Source organism: Ambystoma mexicanum, chromosome 9 (assembly GCF_040938575.1).
Source record: "Ambystoma mexicanum isolate Mex_15411 chromosome 9, UKY_AmexF1_1, whole genome shotgun sequence".
NCBI lineage: Eukaryota > Metazoa > Chordata > Amphibia > Caudata > Ambystomatidae > Ambystoma > Ambystoma mexicanum.
The window spans coordinates 1,392,144,912-1,392,162,750 of NC_090931.1; the positions used below are offsets into that span (position 1 = coordinate 1,392,144,912).

General features: G+C 47.6%; 1 protein-coding gene across 1 annotated transcript in view; it reads right to left on the reverse strand.

The window, feature by feature from the left end:
- The window catches only part of MAP3K2 (mitogen-activated protein kinase kinase kinase 2), a 1,280,649-nt gene that overhangs the window by 697,233 nt on the left and 565,577 nt on the right, over positions 1-17,839 (reverse strand). Inside the window, exon 7 of the mRNA XM_069616795.1 lies at positions 1,412-1,508. Within this exon, the coding sequence (XP_069472896.1) occupies positions 1,412-1,508 (97 nt within the window). The remainder of the gene's footprint in view (positions 1-1,411; positions 1,509-17,839) is intronic.

The following is a 17,839-nucleotide window of genomic DNA, read 5'->3' on the forward strand; positions in this document are numbered from 1 at the left end:
CTTGGTTTTCGAGTATGCTCCAGCAGGATGGCATTGCAGCGTGGACGTTACTGCTCATTCCACTCCACAATGTCTCCTCTACAGAAGCGTTCACTTCTCGGATTCTGCCCGTCTTGGCAACTTTCTTCAGTCTTCATACTCCCAATGAAGGATTTGTTTCTGGGCCCAAGGCCCAGTACTGTTGTACCGTGGTCTCACCAACAGGTGAGCCAAATCTTCCATCCCAGTCTCCTTCACTGCAGTATTGCTGCGCTCGCCATCTCTCTCTAGATCCACTCTTCTCTTCCATGCCACTGTTGGCTCCGCAATCTAGCGTGGCTCTGTCCCGTTGGGCGGATGCTGGTTAGAGGCTCACCTCTGCATAGGACTCCTCTTCCTCCACTCAAGCTTCCTCATCTCTTTATTCACGCTACCGTATTTCAAAGGGGCTTGTTGTTCTTCACCAGCTAATGAGCTGAAAGTGCTCCGAGCATTAGCTTGAGCCAAAGATATAGGAGCAATGTCATTATGTTTTTTTGAATGCCACACAGATGTCAGTATTTTGCACGCCCATATATGTTGGCAGGGGGTTCCTTATAGGAATGGGAGTCCTTGTCCCAAATAAGGGAATCACTTTCCCAGTGAGGTCCCGCTCTCCCAGACCTCTAAGGAGGGTCTTGCTTTGCAGGCTCAACCCCTTAGACTTAAAGGTACATGCCCCCCTGGGAAGAAGGGAAGAATTGCCCATCTTTGTCACACTATGCACACCAGTATACTCAAATACATACCTAGTTGTGATCAGGACCTCTCCAATACTCCTCTGCAGTTCAGAAACGAACCTAAGAGCCTGCTTTTTAGGGAATTTCTGGGTTCGACTTGAAATCCACTGTCTCAAGATTACCACTGCTGTGGGCTTTCCTTTTAAATGTACCCTTTTTCTCTCCAACACAGCGCTCTGTTCCTCCCAAGCTAGGTTCATGCTATACAGAACACAAATGCAAAGTCAAACACCCTACTAACTCTCTCCTATGAAGAAAAAAAGCACCATACACAGCCTCCTATCCCGGCTAAACGCAATGTTTCGTAAAGCCATAAAGGACATGTACATGCTTCCATGTTAAGCCGAGCTACTAATTTGTTCCACTACCAGCCGCAGAGACTGAAAACCAACCAACCTAGTTGCAAACCGACACAGTCATGGTGAGCTCTAGTAGTACCTGTAGTTTCTATTCCACAATTGAAGTTCCCCTCCCTCTCACACATACACCACACAGTTGCATGCCTCAAGACTGAAATCCACAAAATCCACCAGGACAACTCTCTGCAACATGCAATCCAAATGTGGCACCTCCCACCCTCCCCCTCCTTATGCAGTTTCTATACATAGAAAGAATACAATTATGCAGCAATTTCAGATTACAGCATGTCATACCTAGTACTGGAATCCTGTTTTTGTCCGTCTCTCTGAATACTGCATTATCCAAATCTTCAAGAGACGGCAATGGGTCCATGTTGCATATATTTGTGCTCTAAGGAATAAGAAGCAGCATTTGAATGAGACAACGTTCAATAACTATCTTGGTTGGGCGGCACAAAAGGGTAGATTTAATTAGAACTGCACTAGTATGCTGCTTTAGAGAAAAAATATGCACATCACTGAAACAGTGCTCTATATAACATGTCCAATTCCCATTTTACCAAGATATGCATTTAAGGCAAAGGAAAGTTTATAAACAGGTAAAACCCACTATAAAACAGGCCATTTACATCATTAACGTTCTACCTATGTATTGTAAATCTTCATTAGTCACCCAGCTATGCATCATAATGCTAACAGTGAGGACAAAAAATGTGTCAGGAAACTGGCATTCCCATATGAGTTATACAATAAAATAAATATGTGGTGCCTTTACGTGACCTCGATATAAACATAACAGCTGCTCTCCTGGACACGCTATTTATTTGAAACCCTAGTAGCAAAATGTATACAACTTGATAATTAACAGTTTGTTTGGGCTGCTTTATACAAGTCCCTATTTCACAAAGCAATACCAAGTATTAAACATCGGAGGGCCACACCCCACTTTAGAAAAGCATCCATGAAACAATGCAGCTGCGCTCATGTTCATTGAAATTGAAACATGCTTCACCAAAAAGCAATGTACCAAGTGCATATCACCCAGGGAGCAGGTACTGATTTAAACACTACCGGAGAAGGGTAGCTGGAGTTTTGGTCCACTAGGGCAGGGCTCCCCTGCCACACTGTAGCGGAACAGGAGGAATACCAGGGCTCGACAGAGGGCATGTCTGCCATAGTCCCCAAAGACACCCCTGCCCAGGTGATCCTCCCTCGCTCGTCCGCCCACAGGGTTGGGATCCAAGAGCGATGGCCCTCCCGTGGCCACCGGAACAAAGGATCCCCGGGTATAGCCTGGGAGAAACAGCTCAGGTTTCTTACATTCCCCCCTCTTCCTGGAAGACTTTAGCCAGCCAAGTCACCTCAGGTTCATAGGCGGTCTTGCAGCAAATAATTGTGCTGCTATCGTCCACTCCATACCTATCAGATTGGAGATCATCCTCCTCTCCTACTTCATCTTCGGAGTAGACTTTGCCATCTTTGGTTGCCTCTATATTTTTCTCCCTGTGTGTAGGGGGTAAGAGGTTCATCACTACCGTCTTTACCAGGAAAGCATTTTTCAGTTTTGCAAAGGGATCAGCAACCTCCTGGGGTGTAGACTGGGCCCAAACCACTTCACCTAGGGGGAGGAGGCGAGCCTAAACGAGTGGGGGCTCTTCCGGCCTTATCCACCCTCTTAGACATAACCTTCTTCCTGAGTTGTTTATCCGAGGTGCCCTCGCCAGGAATTAGCTCTCTTTCTCTTATTAGGGGCCATGCACTTCACAGACGAGATATTCTAATGCTTGAAGGCGCTCTTGGATGGGCTGCACACCGTGACACAGCCACCACCAATGAATCACCTAGAACTTTCTTAAAACTAAGTGACAGGTCTCTGTCAATCGCTGGCTCCTTTTCACTGTAGTCTGGTGAAGTGCTTTCTGGCTCCATTGTACTATAAGGCGTAGTAAATACAGCCCTTTACGCGATAATGCTATCTGGGCCTTCAGGCTGCTAATGCTGGAGAGAGCTACCCTTGTGCTCGTGCTGAGAGAATATCCCAGTCGACAGCAGGTGTTCCAAGTAAATACACAAGTAAATGCACACAAACGTTCAGGCCACTTAAATTCCACTCCGAAATCTTATTCCGTTTGAGGGACGCGCTCTCCACGATATACGCAGTACGCACCGGCAACTGGAACGCTTTGTCCTTTCCTTTAATAGACTACTCACCATCAGGAAGGACCCAGCGTGGAAGTCTCAAGGCGTGCCCCAGTCACCCAGCGCAAGCAGGAAAACTCACGGTCTCTGTGTGCTCCCCGGGGGCTGCCATTCCTAACAGAAGCTGTTAATACAGTGTGCTGCCACCGCCGCGCGTAATAAAGTTGCCAACAAACCGATATGAAATTAACACTACGGGCAAGCGACCGCCGCCCGAACATGCATCAAACACCCCCAACAAAGATATTAGATTGTGCTGGCTAATAAGGGTGCAATATCGTGCTGCACGACACGCCCTCACAATAAGGGGGTAGTGAGAACTTCTATAGCAACTGATGCGTTAAGCATACACACTAATCAGTGGTATTGTACAAAATTACCACGGGAAATGTATGAACATTTTGTGTTGGAAACATTTCCCATGCAAACATTTCCGTCGCAGGTAATTTACCTGCGTACAAATCACACAGATCCTAATCAGTTACTCATCTAAAGACATACACAATATAGAGTAAAGACAGGGTGACTTCTCCGCTTGGAAGAGCAGCAAAGAAAGAGGAAGAGACTCAGACAGGACATGACATAAGGAAGGTGTGTGTTCTGATTTGTTTGAGGAAATTGACACAAAACTACAGGACACTGGACATCTCAGGATTTGTAGTCCTGTGTAGGGGAGGTTTTATTTAACCAGTTGATTTACTGTTGAGAGAAATATATATGTGTGTGTAAAACAAAATTAAGATTTGAAAAAGCTGCATTAAAGAGTTGAAGCATAATGCTCACCTCCGGTCTTGACAAAGAATCAATCATTACATAGGCCCTCATGATTGGTTGGCATTCCCTCCCAACCTTGGACATTCTGCTCATTAGCAGCACGTATGTAAAACAAAATCCATGTGCGGGGAACAACGTCAGACAACTGCCCACTTGGCCAATTAGCCTACCATCTCCCATCAGTTAGGCACTAAGCCGAAGCGTCTTCTTCGTAGTTGACCTTGCAAACTTTCTCTTCCTCTGAACCTTAAAGGGAGTAAAGGTACATTGCTATTTTCGTCTGGAGTCTTATGAATGGGCCTCGTTTTCTGATCTTGCACCACGTGAGAGACCACCACAATTTTGTCCATTCTGACCTTCTATTTAGTGCCATTTGATTTAAATATACTGGGTGCTATTACTCCTCTTGGCCTCTGGAGACTTGGTTGCTCCGCCTTGCATATACTTTCTGCATCTAGGCACTTGCAAATGTTCACGTCTTTGCTTAAATTAAGAGAAATATGTACTAAGTACATAGCTTATCCTCTTTGACTCCTTTCGTGCTTTGCAATTGATTCTTGCTGTGGCATCCTTGATCCTAAACCAAGGAAATATTCTTTGTTCTTGTACAGAGCTGTATTCCAGCGCCTATCAGCTCTGCAGCCTTGGTCTCATCTTCAGGCTTCTTGCTTACTATTTATACAGAGTCAACGTCTGTTTTAACATCATGACTGCTTTGCCCGTGTTATATTTTCTACAGCCGTGAGGCACTTAGGTTGGTGTTCGATGAGGGCGAAATTGAGCAGGTATCACATTAGGACTATCTGGGTGTCAGATTAAAGGCATCCTGCGGGTGGTCGAAGCAAATTGTAAAGGCTAGGATCACCCTTGGACGGTGTTAGGAAAAATTCTCATAAATGTGCCAATACCTCCCACCTTAGAGCCCTCCAGCTCTTTTGCTAAACTTTGGGACTTTGAACTTTTTAAATCAATGTGTTTTACTCTTGCGTTTTCATTGGTTCTGGAGTTTTAGACAACTCTGTAGGCATCTTTTCATGTGTGTCACACAGCACCCTCAGTGCAGTCGCACAGGGAAACCATTTCAGGCTTCCCCAAGGTTTAAATACCTTCTCTGGGATGAACTACTGTTTTCCAGAGTAAGTAAAGTGAAATTGACTTTACGAGTCTCTTTAAATTCCTAGACCCAGTACACCCTATCTTACAATAGAATGCTGGAGGGGTTACTTAGTGCCCCTGTGTCTAGATACTCATGTAGTAGTCAAATGCTACCCTTTCCTCTCGAAATGGCTGATGGCAGTGGTTTTACAACGAACTACCATGATTTTTCCCGACCGTGAACAACAGAGCGTTAAATCGCAGGATCCATGTTTTTCAAGATGGCGTCCGAGCCCCCTTTGTTTAAACCGGTCCGGTCTTCTTTTTTCACCATTTCTTTGTGGAAAGGTCCTTCTGGAGTTTTGCTCTGCGCGCCAAACCAGGTTTGGTTCCTTTGTTCATTCAACTTTGACAGGCTTCAGGAATGAAGACCGCCTCTGGCACCAGAGTGTCTGGGGTGGGCAGGAAGTGAGGGAGGTGCCTGAAAACTCCCTGTGATTAGTCTTCTAGGAGACCCATATGCACTCTGGTTTGACTGGCTGGCTGACTGTCCGGCAAGGACAGCCACCCTGCTGGGAAAGTGACAGCTAGGCTGGAATGAATGGGAGAGAACTGTATAAAAAGGCGAGTCTCTTGGCTTGGAAGGCAAAGCCGACCACTGGAACGAAAGAACCGAAGACGAGCTTGAAGAGGACGGCTGCTGCAACTCCTGGACCGTTGATTTGCCCGGTGAAGCCCTGCTGCAGATCCGAATAGCTAAGTTCATCTCGACAGAGAAGCCCTGCAAGGACGACTTCTTCCTTTGAGTTGGTGGGACCAATCAACTCGACACTAAGCCACCTGGATACCATTCTCAGAGCCGATTGCATTTTCTTCAGAGTGCTGCAGGAAACCAAATAACCAGGCAGAGCGACATCAGTTTGTGTGCTTTACTAGTTACCGGAATTGAAGATTTGCCAGTTGCCAGCTTTTTGACCAGTCCCAGTGCAGTGCAGGAGTCCCCCGACGTCCTCCCTCTTGTCCCCACGACTGAGGCTCAGGAACAGCGAGATCTGCAGGAACTGCCAGGAACAGAAGTCTTCCACTGCATCTTTTTCTTCAACGAGACAAGAGTACTTGCCTCTCGCGGTGAAAGTGCTTGAAACCTTCGCAACTAGCAGGCCTAATTAGCTTGTGACTCAACATATAATAATTCTTGTTACAAACTACTACTCAGAACTTCTACGGAGACTTTACCTTTTACGTACCAGAACCGTTGTATCCTAGCCAAGACTTTAGCCCATTGACTTTGGCCTAGCATATTGAATTGAATGGACTCTTCTGGTGAACTCAAAGTATCTGCACCGTCTAAGCAATTGTAATCCTTTTATGTTCTGAACCTATTCCTTTTTGCTACTCCCTCAAAGTATTCTGAATGCCATTTTGCTCCTCCTTCAAAGTAGTCTGAATGCCTCAGAAACTTAATGCGTACAGTACAGAAGTATGTTTGTATGATATTTAACTGCCTCCTTCTAGTGAATGTTTCGTAACTGACTGTTGAATAAATTAATAAGTGTTTAACCAAGAAACCTTGAGTGTAAGAGGTTATTTGAACACCTTTGATTGTAGACCTCTGTGTAACATCATTACAGCTCACATTCCCTCTTGAGATAAGCCTGGCTGCTCAGCTCCACTACCAAAAACTGTAGTACAGACTTATACCAAAGGTTGGTTTTGCTTACACCTGTAGTCAGTTGCGTGTAGTGGTCCCAAAGGGTACTGCATTCAAACTCTGCCTAACAGACAGCAAAGCAGGGCCCGGGCACGATATACTGCTGAAAATAGTAATGCAGCAGTGTGCGTAGCATTGGAAGCCTACAAAGCCCAGGCCAGACGGTTCTATGATCTTAGATCACCAGACTTTTTTCGCAGAGATTTTTGGCAAACATTATTGGCTGAAAAAAACTTAAAAAAAAATATTTGGGGGTGGCAGGGTCCCCCAATCTCCCTTTTCCCTATTTTGTAGTCCCTATACCCCACACCACCCACCCCCTATATTTTAGTTTTTAGGAGTTTTACTGCCGAAAATGTTCTGCAAGAAACGCTGCAAAAAAAAAAAAAAAAAAAAAAAGCCTGGTGATGTAATAACGTCTTATCGGCCAGACAGGCTGCCATGTAAAGGGCAGAGCTATGGGGGCAGGTGAACGCCCATTCAATGTCAGCAGTAGAAAATACATTTCTGAGAAACATCGTGGGGTTGCCTGCAAGCACGCCAACAGTGCCACTTTTAGTAGAGACTGGCATGTAGGGGATAGCATCCATTTGCCGGATCCACTTTGTGTTACACTTGGCGCGGTTATGGTCGAATGGAAACCTTGTTAAATATAGAGATGCTTTAATGGATGTTTTGCGCAACAAGGGGGTACATCACTGTGCATGTCAGGAATTGTTTGAGGGAACTGGATCTTGGTCCGTACTGGAGCAGCCCAAATGCAATTACTTCACAACTGAAAGGTATTGTCAAAGATACCGCCTTTGCTAAAGCACAGCGAGATGTTCTGGCGAAAACTCTTGGCTAAGTGCCCCTGGCACAATACATCAGTATTAACAAACACAGACGAAAACACTTGCACACCAAGGTGGACAGAATTTAGTGGAAACTAAGATGCAAGTTGTTTAAGAATAATATCGAAGTTCTAGGTGCAGGGGAGAAAAACTCAACCTTGGTATCTAGGCTGGATATATACAGAAAACAAAGAGATCCAAATTATGGAAAACTGCATCCCCTGCACACTTTCTAAGAGGCCAAAAGCCTAAAGGATGTTGTGTAGATTTTCTATATCAGTATCACAACTAAGGCAGGTTGTGAGGATTACTTGGACTATGTTACCGCAAAACGTGGAAGAGCACTGTATATAACATTTTGCCTAGGTATTTTACCAACAGCTTCGCTGAAAATTATAAGTTACTCACCGTAGTGAATAACGTACTCTTAGTCCTTAGTCCCCTTTCCTCCATACTGCAAGGACAAAACCATGGCAGAGAAGTGACCTCGGCCTGGTGGTACCAACACCTATTGGGTGCCATGGCAGCAGCCCTCTTGGCCGTCCCCCATACAAGACTCAGGATGAGGAGGATACAGCTGCACTTTTTAGCATCCTGGAACCAGGAACGGGGCCATCAGTCAGAGATGATCAACGTTCCTCTAGCACTTCATCCAGACCTCACATGGTGGTCTGGGGAACGCAACCTGAGGACGGGCAAGTCTTTCCGGCAACCTACACCACAGGTCACCATCACCACAGACTCCTCTCTCGAGGGCTGGGGGGCCACTCTGGACAACCACTACCTCCATGGCACCTGGACCCAGCAGGAGTACCACATCAATTGGCTGGAATGGAAGGCCATCTGGCTGGCCCTTAGGGCCTTTCTCTCGGTCATCGAGGGCAAGGTTGTCCTCATTCAGACAGACAACTCGACCAGCATGTTCTATATCAACAAGCAGGTAGGTACTAGATTCCCCCCCACTGTGCAGGCTGGCGGTCAGCATGTGGGAATAGGCCCTAGAGAACAACATCTTCCTCAGGGCGGTGCACCTGCCGGGGGAATCCAACCTGGAGGCAGACAGGTGCAGCAAACTGGGAGCGTACAACTGCGAGTGGCAGTTGAACGACAGTCATGCAGGAGATCTTTCACAAATGAGGCCACTCCTAGGTGGACCTCTTCGCCTCCCGGGGCAACAAGAAGTGCCAACTGTCTGCCTCCTGGCAAGGTCAGGGCCTGGGCGATGCCTTTCAGATCAGGTGGGACGGAAAGACAGCATACGCCTTTCCACCCACCCCCCTGATTCACAGGGTGATATGCATGATCAAGGAGTCTCACCTCCTCAGCATCATCCCAATAGCTCCATGGTGGCCAGCCAGGCCATGGTTTTCAGCGCTGCTCAGCTTATCGGCGGGGGCCTCCCATGCGCCTGCCGACAGGCCCAGCACATATTCTGGCACAGCAAGGGGGCAGGGACATTCACCCCGCACCAGAGAAATTAGCCCTCACTGCGTGGTTCGTGAACAGGTCACGCTAGGACATCTCAGCCTCTCTAAAGCTAATCTAGAGATCATATAGGGCGCCAGGAGCAAATCTATCAGGGTCCAGTATAGGAGCAAGTGGACCAGGTTCAGCCACTGGGCAGACGCTAAAGGCATTAACCCTCTGGCATTGTCCCTAGACGACGTGCTCTCTTTTTCGGCGCATCTCGCGCTTTCAGGCGTGCAGGTGGACACTTGCCGCACTTACCAGGCAGCCATTGGGTCATACAGAAACTCTGAGGAGAGCTTTTTCTCCTCCAACCCGATTGTCAAACATTTGACGGGTCTCGCCAGGCTCTACCCACCCATCAAGAACCCATAGCCCGTGTGGGACCTCAACATAAGTCTTGGGTGCCTGGCGCACAAACCATTGAAACCAATGGCGTCCGCAGACATGAGGCTGGTCACCATTAAGACGGCCTTGTTTGTCTCACCTCGGCTCGCAGAATAAGCGAAATTCGGGCGCCGGTTGCTTCCGAGCCATACACTATGTTTCACAGGGACAAGGTAGCTCTACGGATGCACCCAACGTTCCTTCCTAAGGTGCCTTCCTCATTCCATCTCAACGAGAAAATTGCAACGCCAATGTTTTTTGCTGAGCCTAAGGACGAGGCGCAGATAGTTCTGCACTGCCTTGACGTCAGGCGGGCACTAAAATTCTACTTGGACAGGACGAAGAACTGCCACAAGTCGGACCCTCTATTCATCACCTTTGGTGGTTCAAGACCGGGGTATTGGGCATCCAAGGCCTCCATTGCCCGGTGGATGGTCTCGGCCATCAAAGAAGCCTACGAGGGACAGCATAAGCCACCACCGGCCAACATTCATGCCCACACGGTCAGAGCTAAGGCAACTGCCATCGGCAGGTCATAAGCAGGGCAGCCACATGGGCCACCCCTTCTGCTTTCTGCAAGCACTACTGTTTGGACGCCGGCTCTAGATCAGACAGCTTACGGACAGGCGGTTGTTCTTAGAAACCGGTTTGCTTAAGGAGGGTCTCCTCTCCACCCTGGGGCTACACTTAGTTGTAATTGCCCATGCAGTATGGAGGAAAGGGGAAGGGACGTAAAAGTAATTATAAGTTTCTCACCATAGTGACTATCCTTAGTCCCCTTTCCTCCATACGTCCCAACCAGCATCCCCCCCTGATAAAACTGGTGTCATTAGGCAATGTTAATCTATTGTCGACGCGTCTATGGGGACTGAGGTGTGGCGCCGGAGGGCAGAGTCAAGGGAGCGCATGCTCCCAGGGCCGCACCCCCACGCGCCTCTAAATTTAAAGGGGAAGAAGGTTTTTTCTGGTGAAAAACACCATGTGAGGTCTGGGTGAAGTGCCAGAGGAACGCTGATTATCTCTGATTGATGGCCCCGTTCCTGGTTCCATGATGCTGCAAAGTGCAGCTGTATCCGCATCCTGAGTCTCGTGTGGGGAACAGCCAAGAGGACTGCTGCCATGAGACCTAGTAGGTGTTGGTACCACCCGTTAGGCAGAATCCTCTGCAGTTCCCTTAGGGACAACTACACACAATTAAGACTACAGGTGGCAATACAAGTTTTACCTTTGGTACAAGCCTGTACTACTATGTTAAAGTGGTAGCAGTAGCGGAGCAGCCAGGCTAAGAGTATATGAGCAGTAGCAGAGATTACACAAAGGAACCACAATTACTGTGATTCAAGCAAACACTGACTCAAGGTTTCAGGTAAAAAAATATAAGTACATTTATTTTTAAACCATTTGTTATAAACACAACATTTCTATTAATTCAAAAACCACACATAAAACTAACCAATTCACTTTGTACGGTATACTTCAAGGTAAGTACCCTGTGTTTTAGCAGACCGGTGTTATGAATCAAAAGACGTTACCGGGAATACACTTGCGATCACTTTCTGACAGTAATGACACTTCGGTCTTACTAAAGAAACACGTATCTGCGGCAAGAAATGTTACCGGGGCCAAAACACACTTAGAACCTGAGCCAGAGAGAGTTGGGGAGCAAAAATCATAGGCAATACTTTTGTCAATACTTTTGTCAAGGCAGACAGAATCAGAGAACACTCTTAGACAGAGATTAAAAAAGGTTAATAGGCCGGAGCCAGTGTCAAGTGGAACCGGGTTCCTGTTGTCAAGGATCACACAGTCAGATAGTTCACGATTCGGCATTTTCAGGAGTACTTAGATATTGTCAATGTTCGGAAGCAAAAGTTATAAGGAGGGAAGACAAGGGCAAGCCTTGGAGGCGAAGAAATGGGATTCACCCAAATTCCTCGAGCAGAACACAGTACCTTATTCAAGGAAGAAGCTGGTGCCACGGCAGTTGTTCCTGGTAGTTTCCTGCAGATCCTCGGTTCCTGGAGCTTCGATCTGAAGGAGGACGCCTGGAGGGGTCTGCAGCACACAGGGCTGAAGCCGGCAGCAGCGACAGTGAATAAAAGATGTGCTCCTTAAAAAACAGGAGAGGCTCTTCAGATGGCTATCCGGACCACTACAGCAGGGTGCAGCGATTTCGACCATGAAGAGGATCCTCTGGCTGTAGAAAATGAGCTGGTTATCCCCACCAAGCTCAAGGGAAGAAGACTCCAGACTGGATCTTCTCTGGTCATCGAAGGGTAGATAGCTCAGGACTGCAGCAGGGCTTCACCGGGACGGGATAGTTGCAGCAGTCGACTTCTTCTCCGCTTCTCTTCGGTTCCTTGTAGTTCCAATGGCAACTGACTTCCAGACCAAGAGACCTGCCTTTTATGCGAAAATCCCCCATTCACAGAGCCTGGCTGTCAATGCCACAGCAGGGGGGTTGTCCGTCCTGACAACCACCTCAGCCAATCATGGCAAAGGGTTTCCTAGTATGCCCTGTGCAGGGGGTGACTACACCCTTCCCTCACATTCAGCCCACCTAGACACCCAGGCGCCTAGTCGATGGCTTCTGGGCAGAAGCCCGCCAAAAGACGGTGAACAAAGGAGGCAAACCTGGTTTGCCGCGCAAGGTAAAACACAAGAAGGACTTTAACAAAAAGAAATGGTGAATAAACCCAACCGGAGCCAAAAGAAAGTATTTGGTCAAGCGGGTTTAAGTTTGAGGCTGATATAATAGCCTAAAACAATACCAAGTTTATATAGTATAATCGCGTTAGAAAAGTTAGGGTAGATACCACTGCCACCAGCCAAGTGTGAAACAATGCTCTAGGAGGTACAGATAAAAAGGGCTAAGGATTAACCCTTTCCAGTACTCGATGTAAGATGGGGTGTACTGGATCTGTGGTTAAATGACTAAGTAAAGTTAATGGCAACTTTACCCTTTTCTGGGGGACAGTAGTCCGCCTCAGAAATGTGGAGTCGGTGGGAAGTCTAAAAAAACAACCCTGTGTCACTGCACTGAAGATGCTGTGTAACACACAAAAGAAGGGGGCTACTGAAGTGGTGTACTCCAGAGTCCACAATCACAAAAACAGATGAAATACACATGGCAAAACACAGGTAAGAGTGGAAAGAAAGGGGTACACTCTTACCAAGTGGAAAAATAAAATCCAGAGATCCAGCAAAGCTGCTGGGGGGCTCACTAGGTAAGGGAAATTAGCCATTGAAATGAGAATTCTCCCCAACACCAGCAGGCGAGGTCAATTCTCTGCCGTGATTTTGTCCTTGCAGTATGGAGGAAAGGGGACAGGACGTAAGAGTACATAGTTGGCAGAATGCTGTTTCACCGATGTGCCCTCTTTGAAAATCCTGTCATTGAGGATTTAAAACATTTTTTATTGCTATGTCCAGTTACATTGTCACTGAGGATGCGTTTTCTCAGACCCCTTTTCTGCAACTGGTGTGCAGAACTAAAGAGGAGGGCATGAAGGCTCGTTTAAATTCAACTGATACCCTTGCTGTATTTGCTACATGCAAATTTCCTAAATTGGCATGGTACTTACGTTTAAACAGGTCACCGGAGAATTGTGTGGTTTTAATTTTAAATTCTTGTACCATGATGTGCATTTTATGTGCGTTATTAATATATGCTTTTGTGACATTTGTCAAAATAAAGATAGTTGAATGGCATTTTCTACTGCAGCAATCTTCTATACATCTCATCTACATTGCACTTCTGCGTATATACATCTACTGCATCTCTTCTCACTTATCTTCTTAGTGTATATGATTTCTTTGTATTCGCATATATGTTCACTTTGTTACATTAGTTACATCTTCATTTGCATATCGCTTCAGTGCACCCTTGTGTCTTCTCTTCATGTCGTCACTTTACACTTGTCAGACTTCACTTATTTTTTTATTTGAGTGAATCAAATACATGATTTTTACAAAACTTTTCTATGACTACGAAAGATTTATTTTAAATTTCTTTAAATTAACTGTATTTTTCAGCCGAAAATCGGCCCCTTCTCACTACTCCTCTTTCAAGAAGGAATCCCTTCATAAGGCAATATGGAGATGTCGGACGCTTAGGTCTTGTTATTATTCCTGGAAATTTCCAGAGGTTAGGACAAGTTTTCCAGCATGGTTATTATGTGTTGGAGTATTTTTGACGTTGCCATAAGCCACGTTGATTTGTCACCAGTGATTATCCTGGACCACAAGCAATTTTCAGTCTCCAGCGACAGGTCGGACACAAAGTATTGCATGTATGTTGACCTAATTTTTTCAGTTTCTGAGCATTTTAGGAGGAGGTGATGAACTTTCTTTTTCGTTTGTCTTTCGACAGTCTGCAATGGCTTGTGTCTGATAGTCCTCTTATGGCTTTGATTTCATTCGTTGGTAAAAGACAGCCTCCCTCTTAAAAGGCAATTTCTGGCTTGCCCGCTGGGGAATTGTTTAATGTAGCCCTGAAGTTCGTTCAATTTCTTTATGTTTGAAGGCAAATGAAGAGTTCGTTTATTTTCAGAGGCTTTTGACAGAGTCTGAATCCAATCTAGTTCTTTGTGCTTTTTCTCAGAATCAGGATTTTGGACCAGTTCCTCCTCGTCGCTCTCGATTGATTTCAGAAAGGTTAAGATGTCTTTCCTCCAAGATTGTAGCGTCTTGTTTGTTTCAGCTGCCATCTCTGATTTTGTAAGTCTGTAAGGCAATGGGCTCGTGGATAACAGGCATTTTCTGAATAGTCTCAGAGAATTGCAGTTCAGTGTCCCTTGTAAAGACAGGAGGCTCAGCCCTCTTCGGATTGACGTTACTGGTGTAGAAGTAGGTAAACCAAGCACTGTCCTCCAATAGTATGCTTCCAGTTTAGGCCATATTTCACTCGGTAGCAATAGCATTGCTTCCGCTCCGTAGGTTATTGATGGTACTGCTTTCATTTTATAAAAGTCGATGGCTGGAATTATTGAGAAGAGACCACATTTTTGGTTGATTGCTTTTCCTTGGGTTGCTAGTTTCCTGGTTTTTGAACGAAGGGCATCTTGCATGGCCAATTCTTTCTTGGAACTGTCCAATATTATGCCCAGGTATATGAAGCTTTGTACCTTTTCGATTTCAGACTATTGGAAGTACCATTTGGTCTTATCTGGTTTCTTGGTTGTTCTTTCTAGGATTACTATTTTAGTTTTTTCCTTGTTTACTTCCAAGTTGTTAGTGGTTACGTACGACAAAAGATTGTCAAATTGACTTTTTCCAAGATGGCCGCCGGGGTGACGAGCCGCGTCTAAGCCGCGCTCTTCCCGGGCTGCCGAAATAAGCACATTTTAACAGCATAACAAGCGCGGCCAGCGAGTGGATTGTCCCCCCTACGCCTCCCGAAGGCTCTGGTCCGACAGGGTGAATATTGGGGCGCCAAGAACACTGAGGAAGCGAGAACTGCAGCGACTGCCCCTCCCCCATCGGGAGATCCCTGCCGCCGAGCCGGCAACGGCTCCGGAACGGATCAGGAGGGCAAGCCGAGTACAGCAGGCGAGGAATAAGGAGTCGGGGCGGCTGGGGCGGACTTCCCCCCCCCCTCCCCGGCACGCAGCCGAGGCATCGCGTCCCAAAGGAATCGGAGCGCAAGCGGCTCTGACCGAGGGCGGAGGAGCGGACATAACGGCCCCTCCCCCACCGAAGACGCCCGGTGCCCTGACATTCGGAACGCTGGGCGGCGGATCACACACGAAGCCCAAGGATCGTGGGGCCGTGGGTGCAGACGACCCCGCCGAGGGAAGTGCGCACTCGGCGCCGAAGGTTGGCATGCGGCTCTTGCACTGAGAGAGCACCACGGATGGCAGTGCGAGGTCGGAGGGATGAAAGCCTGGCTAGAAATAGCCCCCAGAGGTGAGCGGACCGGAGCAGTTGAGGGGAAACAGGGCCCAAATCAAATAACCTCCCCAGGCATTCCCACATTCCGCAGCAGGAGCAATACATATCTCATTGGGAAGGACAACATAGATGGCAATCGGTTGCGGGGCAAAGAGGAAAGGGCCCACAGGCTGCAGTAAAGGCCCCCAAGGGGACACAACCAGAGGGCAGAGTGGACACCGCAATAGGGCGAAGGGAGAGCCCACCTGAACGACGTGACTTGCGCGGGGTGACCCCCGCGGCCCAGATAGGAAACCCTGACCTGGAGGGGAAACTCACCCAAAGAGAAAAGGGCCCACCCAAGCAGACCCTAACCGGCACGGACTCTACGAACGGGTGCGAACCGGGGCGATCCAAGAAGACAACTTCAAGAAAACCCCAGGGGGCACATCACCCAGCTCACAGGGGTATAACAGAAGCCCACACACACCCCAGGAAAATAAACGTAACATGTCAAGGGCAAAAAACAAAAATATCGCTTCCCAACAGACCCCGCAGTCCTCAAGGCAAGACGCAAACATCCTTCAATTGTGGTCAACGGACACTACGTCGCAAGCTAAAGGGAAGCCTCAGGACAACCAACAAGGCGAAGGCATGTCACAGACGAACCCCCATCATCCACCCTCTAGGGATGACATGCAATCATGGTTCCAGGAACTACAAGAAAAATTCATGTCTTCAGTACAGGAACAGTTCACGACCTTAGGGTCGACGTGGCTAAACTGGAGGAGAGAACAGACATAATGGAAAGAACGGTCCAGGGGATCGAGGAGGAATCGCTACATGCTAGCGAAACACAGGAACACTTGGTGAGACTCGCCCATAACCTTGAAATACAATGTGAGGATTTGGAGAACTGCTCCAGACGCTCTAACATTCGCATCAAAAACATGCCGGAAACTGTACTGGACAAAGACCTTATGACAGCGGTGAAGGTGGTGTTCAGAGATATTCTAGATGCATCTGAGACAGATACAATCAGAGTGGACAGAGTCCACAGGGTCGGACCAAAAAGATCTGGAGCCTCGGGGGAAAAGACCACGGGACGTTCTGGTGGCATTATCCTCATACCCACAAAAAGAGCAGATACTGAGCCAGAGAAATGGATCACATCAGAATGAACGGACAGGAAATCCAACTGTACCAAGACCTGGCCCTGGTCACACTGCAAAAAAGAAGAGCGATGGCCCCACTAGTCAAATCCGATACAAGGGGACCTTCCCTTTTGGGCTGACCTTTACGTGGGAGGGGAAACAGAAGAGCGACCACATGGGAAGAGGGTCTCAACATAATGGGCCTCCAGGACGATGGGGTGGAAGCGGATCAAGCATCATCAAGTGGGGAGCAAAGGAGAAAACCAAAAGGATGGGAAACGATCAAACAAAAAAGGCCTAACATGGGAAGAGAAGGCCGTAGGAAGCTGCCATGATGAGAGGAAAAGAAAAAAGGAAAGCCGTGGCCACCATGGCGGCAGCCACACAAGGCACCAGTGAGGGGGGACGGCGAGAAAAAGAACAGCTGCACGAGAGACAAAGACGGCAGCTTGGAATCGGTTAAGGACAGACGGTAATGTGGGGTTTAGGATCCCCCACAAAAATTCCCCCCCCCCCACCCCCCCGAGAGGATGGAGGGCAGGGAGCTGAGGGCGCAACGGCCGGGCATCAGTAGGAACCCTCGCCCTGCTCGGGGGCAACTTGTTTGGTTAATGGTTATCGGTTGGGGGGGTGAGTTCAGGGGGAAGGGAAATGGGGATGGGGACACAAAAACTAGAGCAGCGGCAAAGGAAGGGATTTCAATGAACATGTGCCTTACTAAATGGGGAAAATCCACATTGTATCTTACATAAGGGGGATGAATCATCCCACAAAAAGGGTGAAACTGGAAAAACTACTCAAAAGGGAAGGGGCGGACCTCCTGCTCCTCCAAGAAACGCATATCAGAGCAAAGGACAAACAGAAAACCCAGGTAAGGGGATTTAAAATCTGGGCCCAGGCGAATGCAACAGAAAAAAGAGCGGGGGTCTTGATAGCAGTGAGGGTTGGAAGGGACGCCACACTGGAGGACGCCATCACAGATAAGGAGGGAAGGTATGCGTTCGCTAACGTGGTGTTGGAAGGGCAACGGATCACTCTAGCATCAGTATACGCGCCCAATGTGGGACAGGATGGCTTTATGAGAGACACCCTAGGAAAATTGAATCCTTCGCAAAGGGGGAGGTGATTTTGGGAGGAGATCTGAATATGACATGGGACCCACAACTGGACAGAAGTACGGGGAGTGTACATGGCCACGGGGCACCGTCAAAACGCCTCAAGCACCAAATGG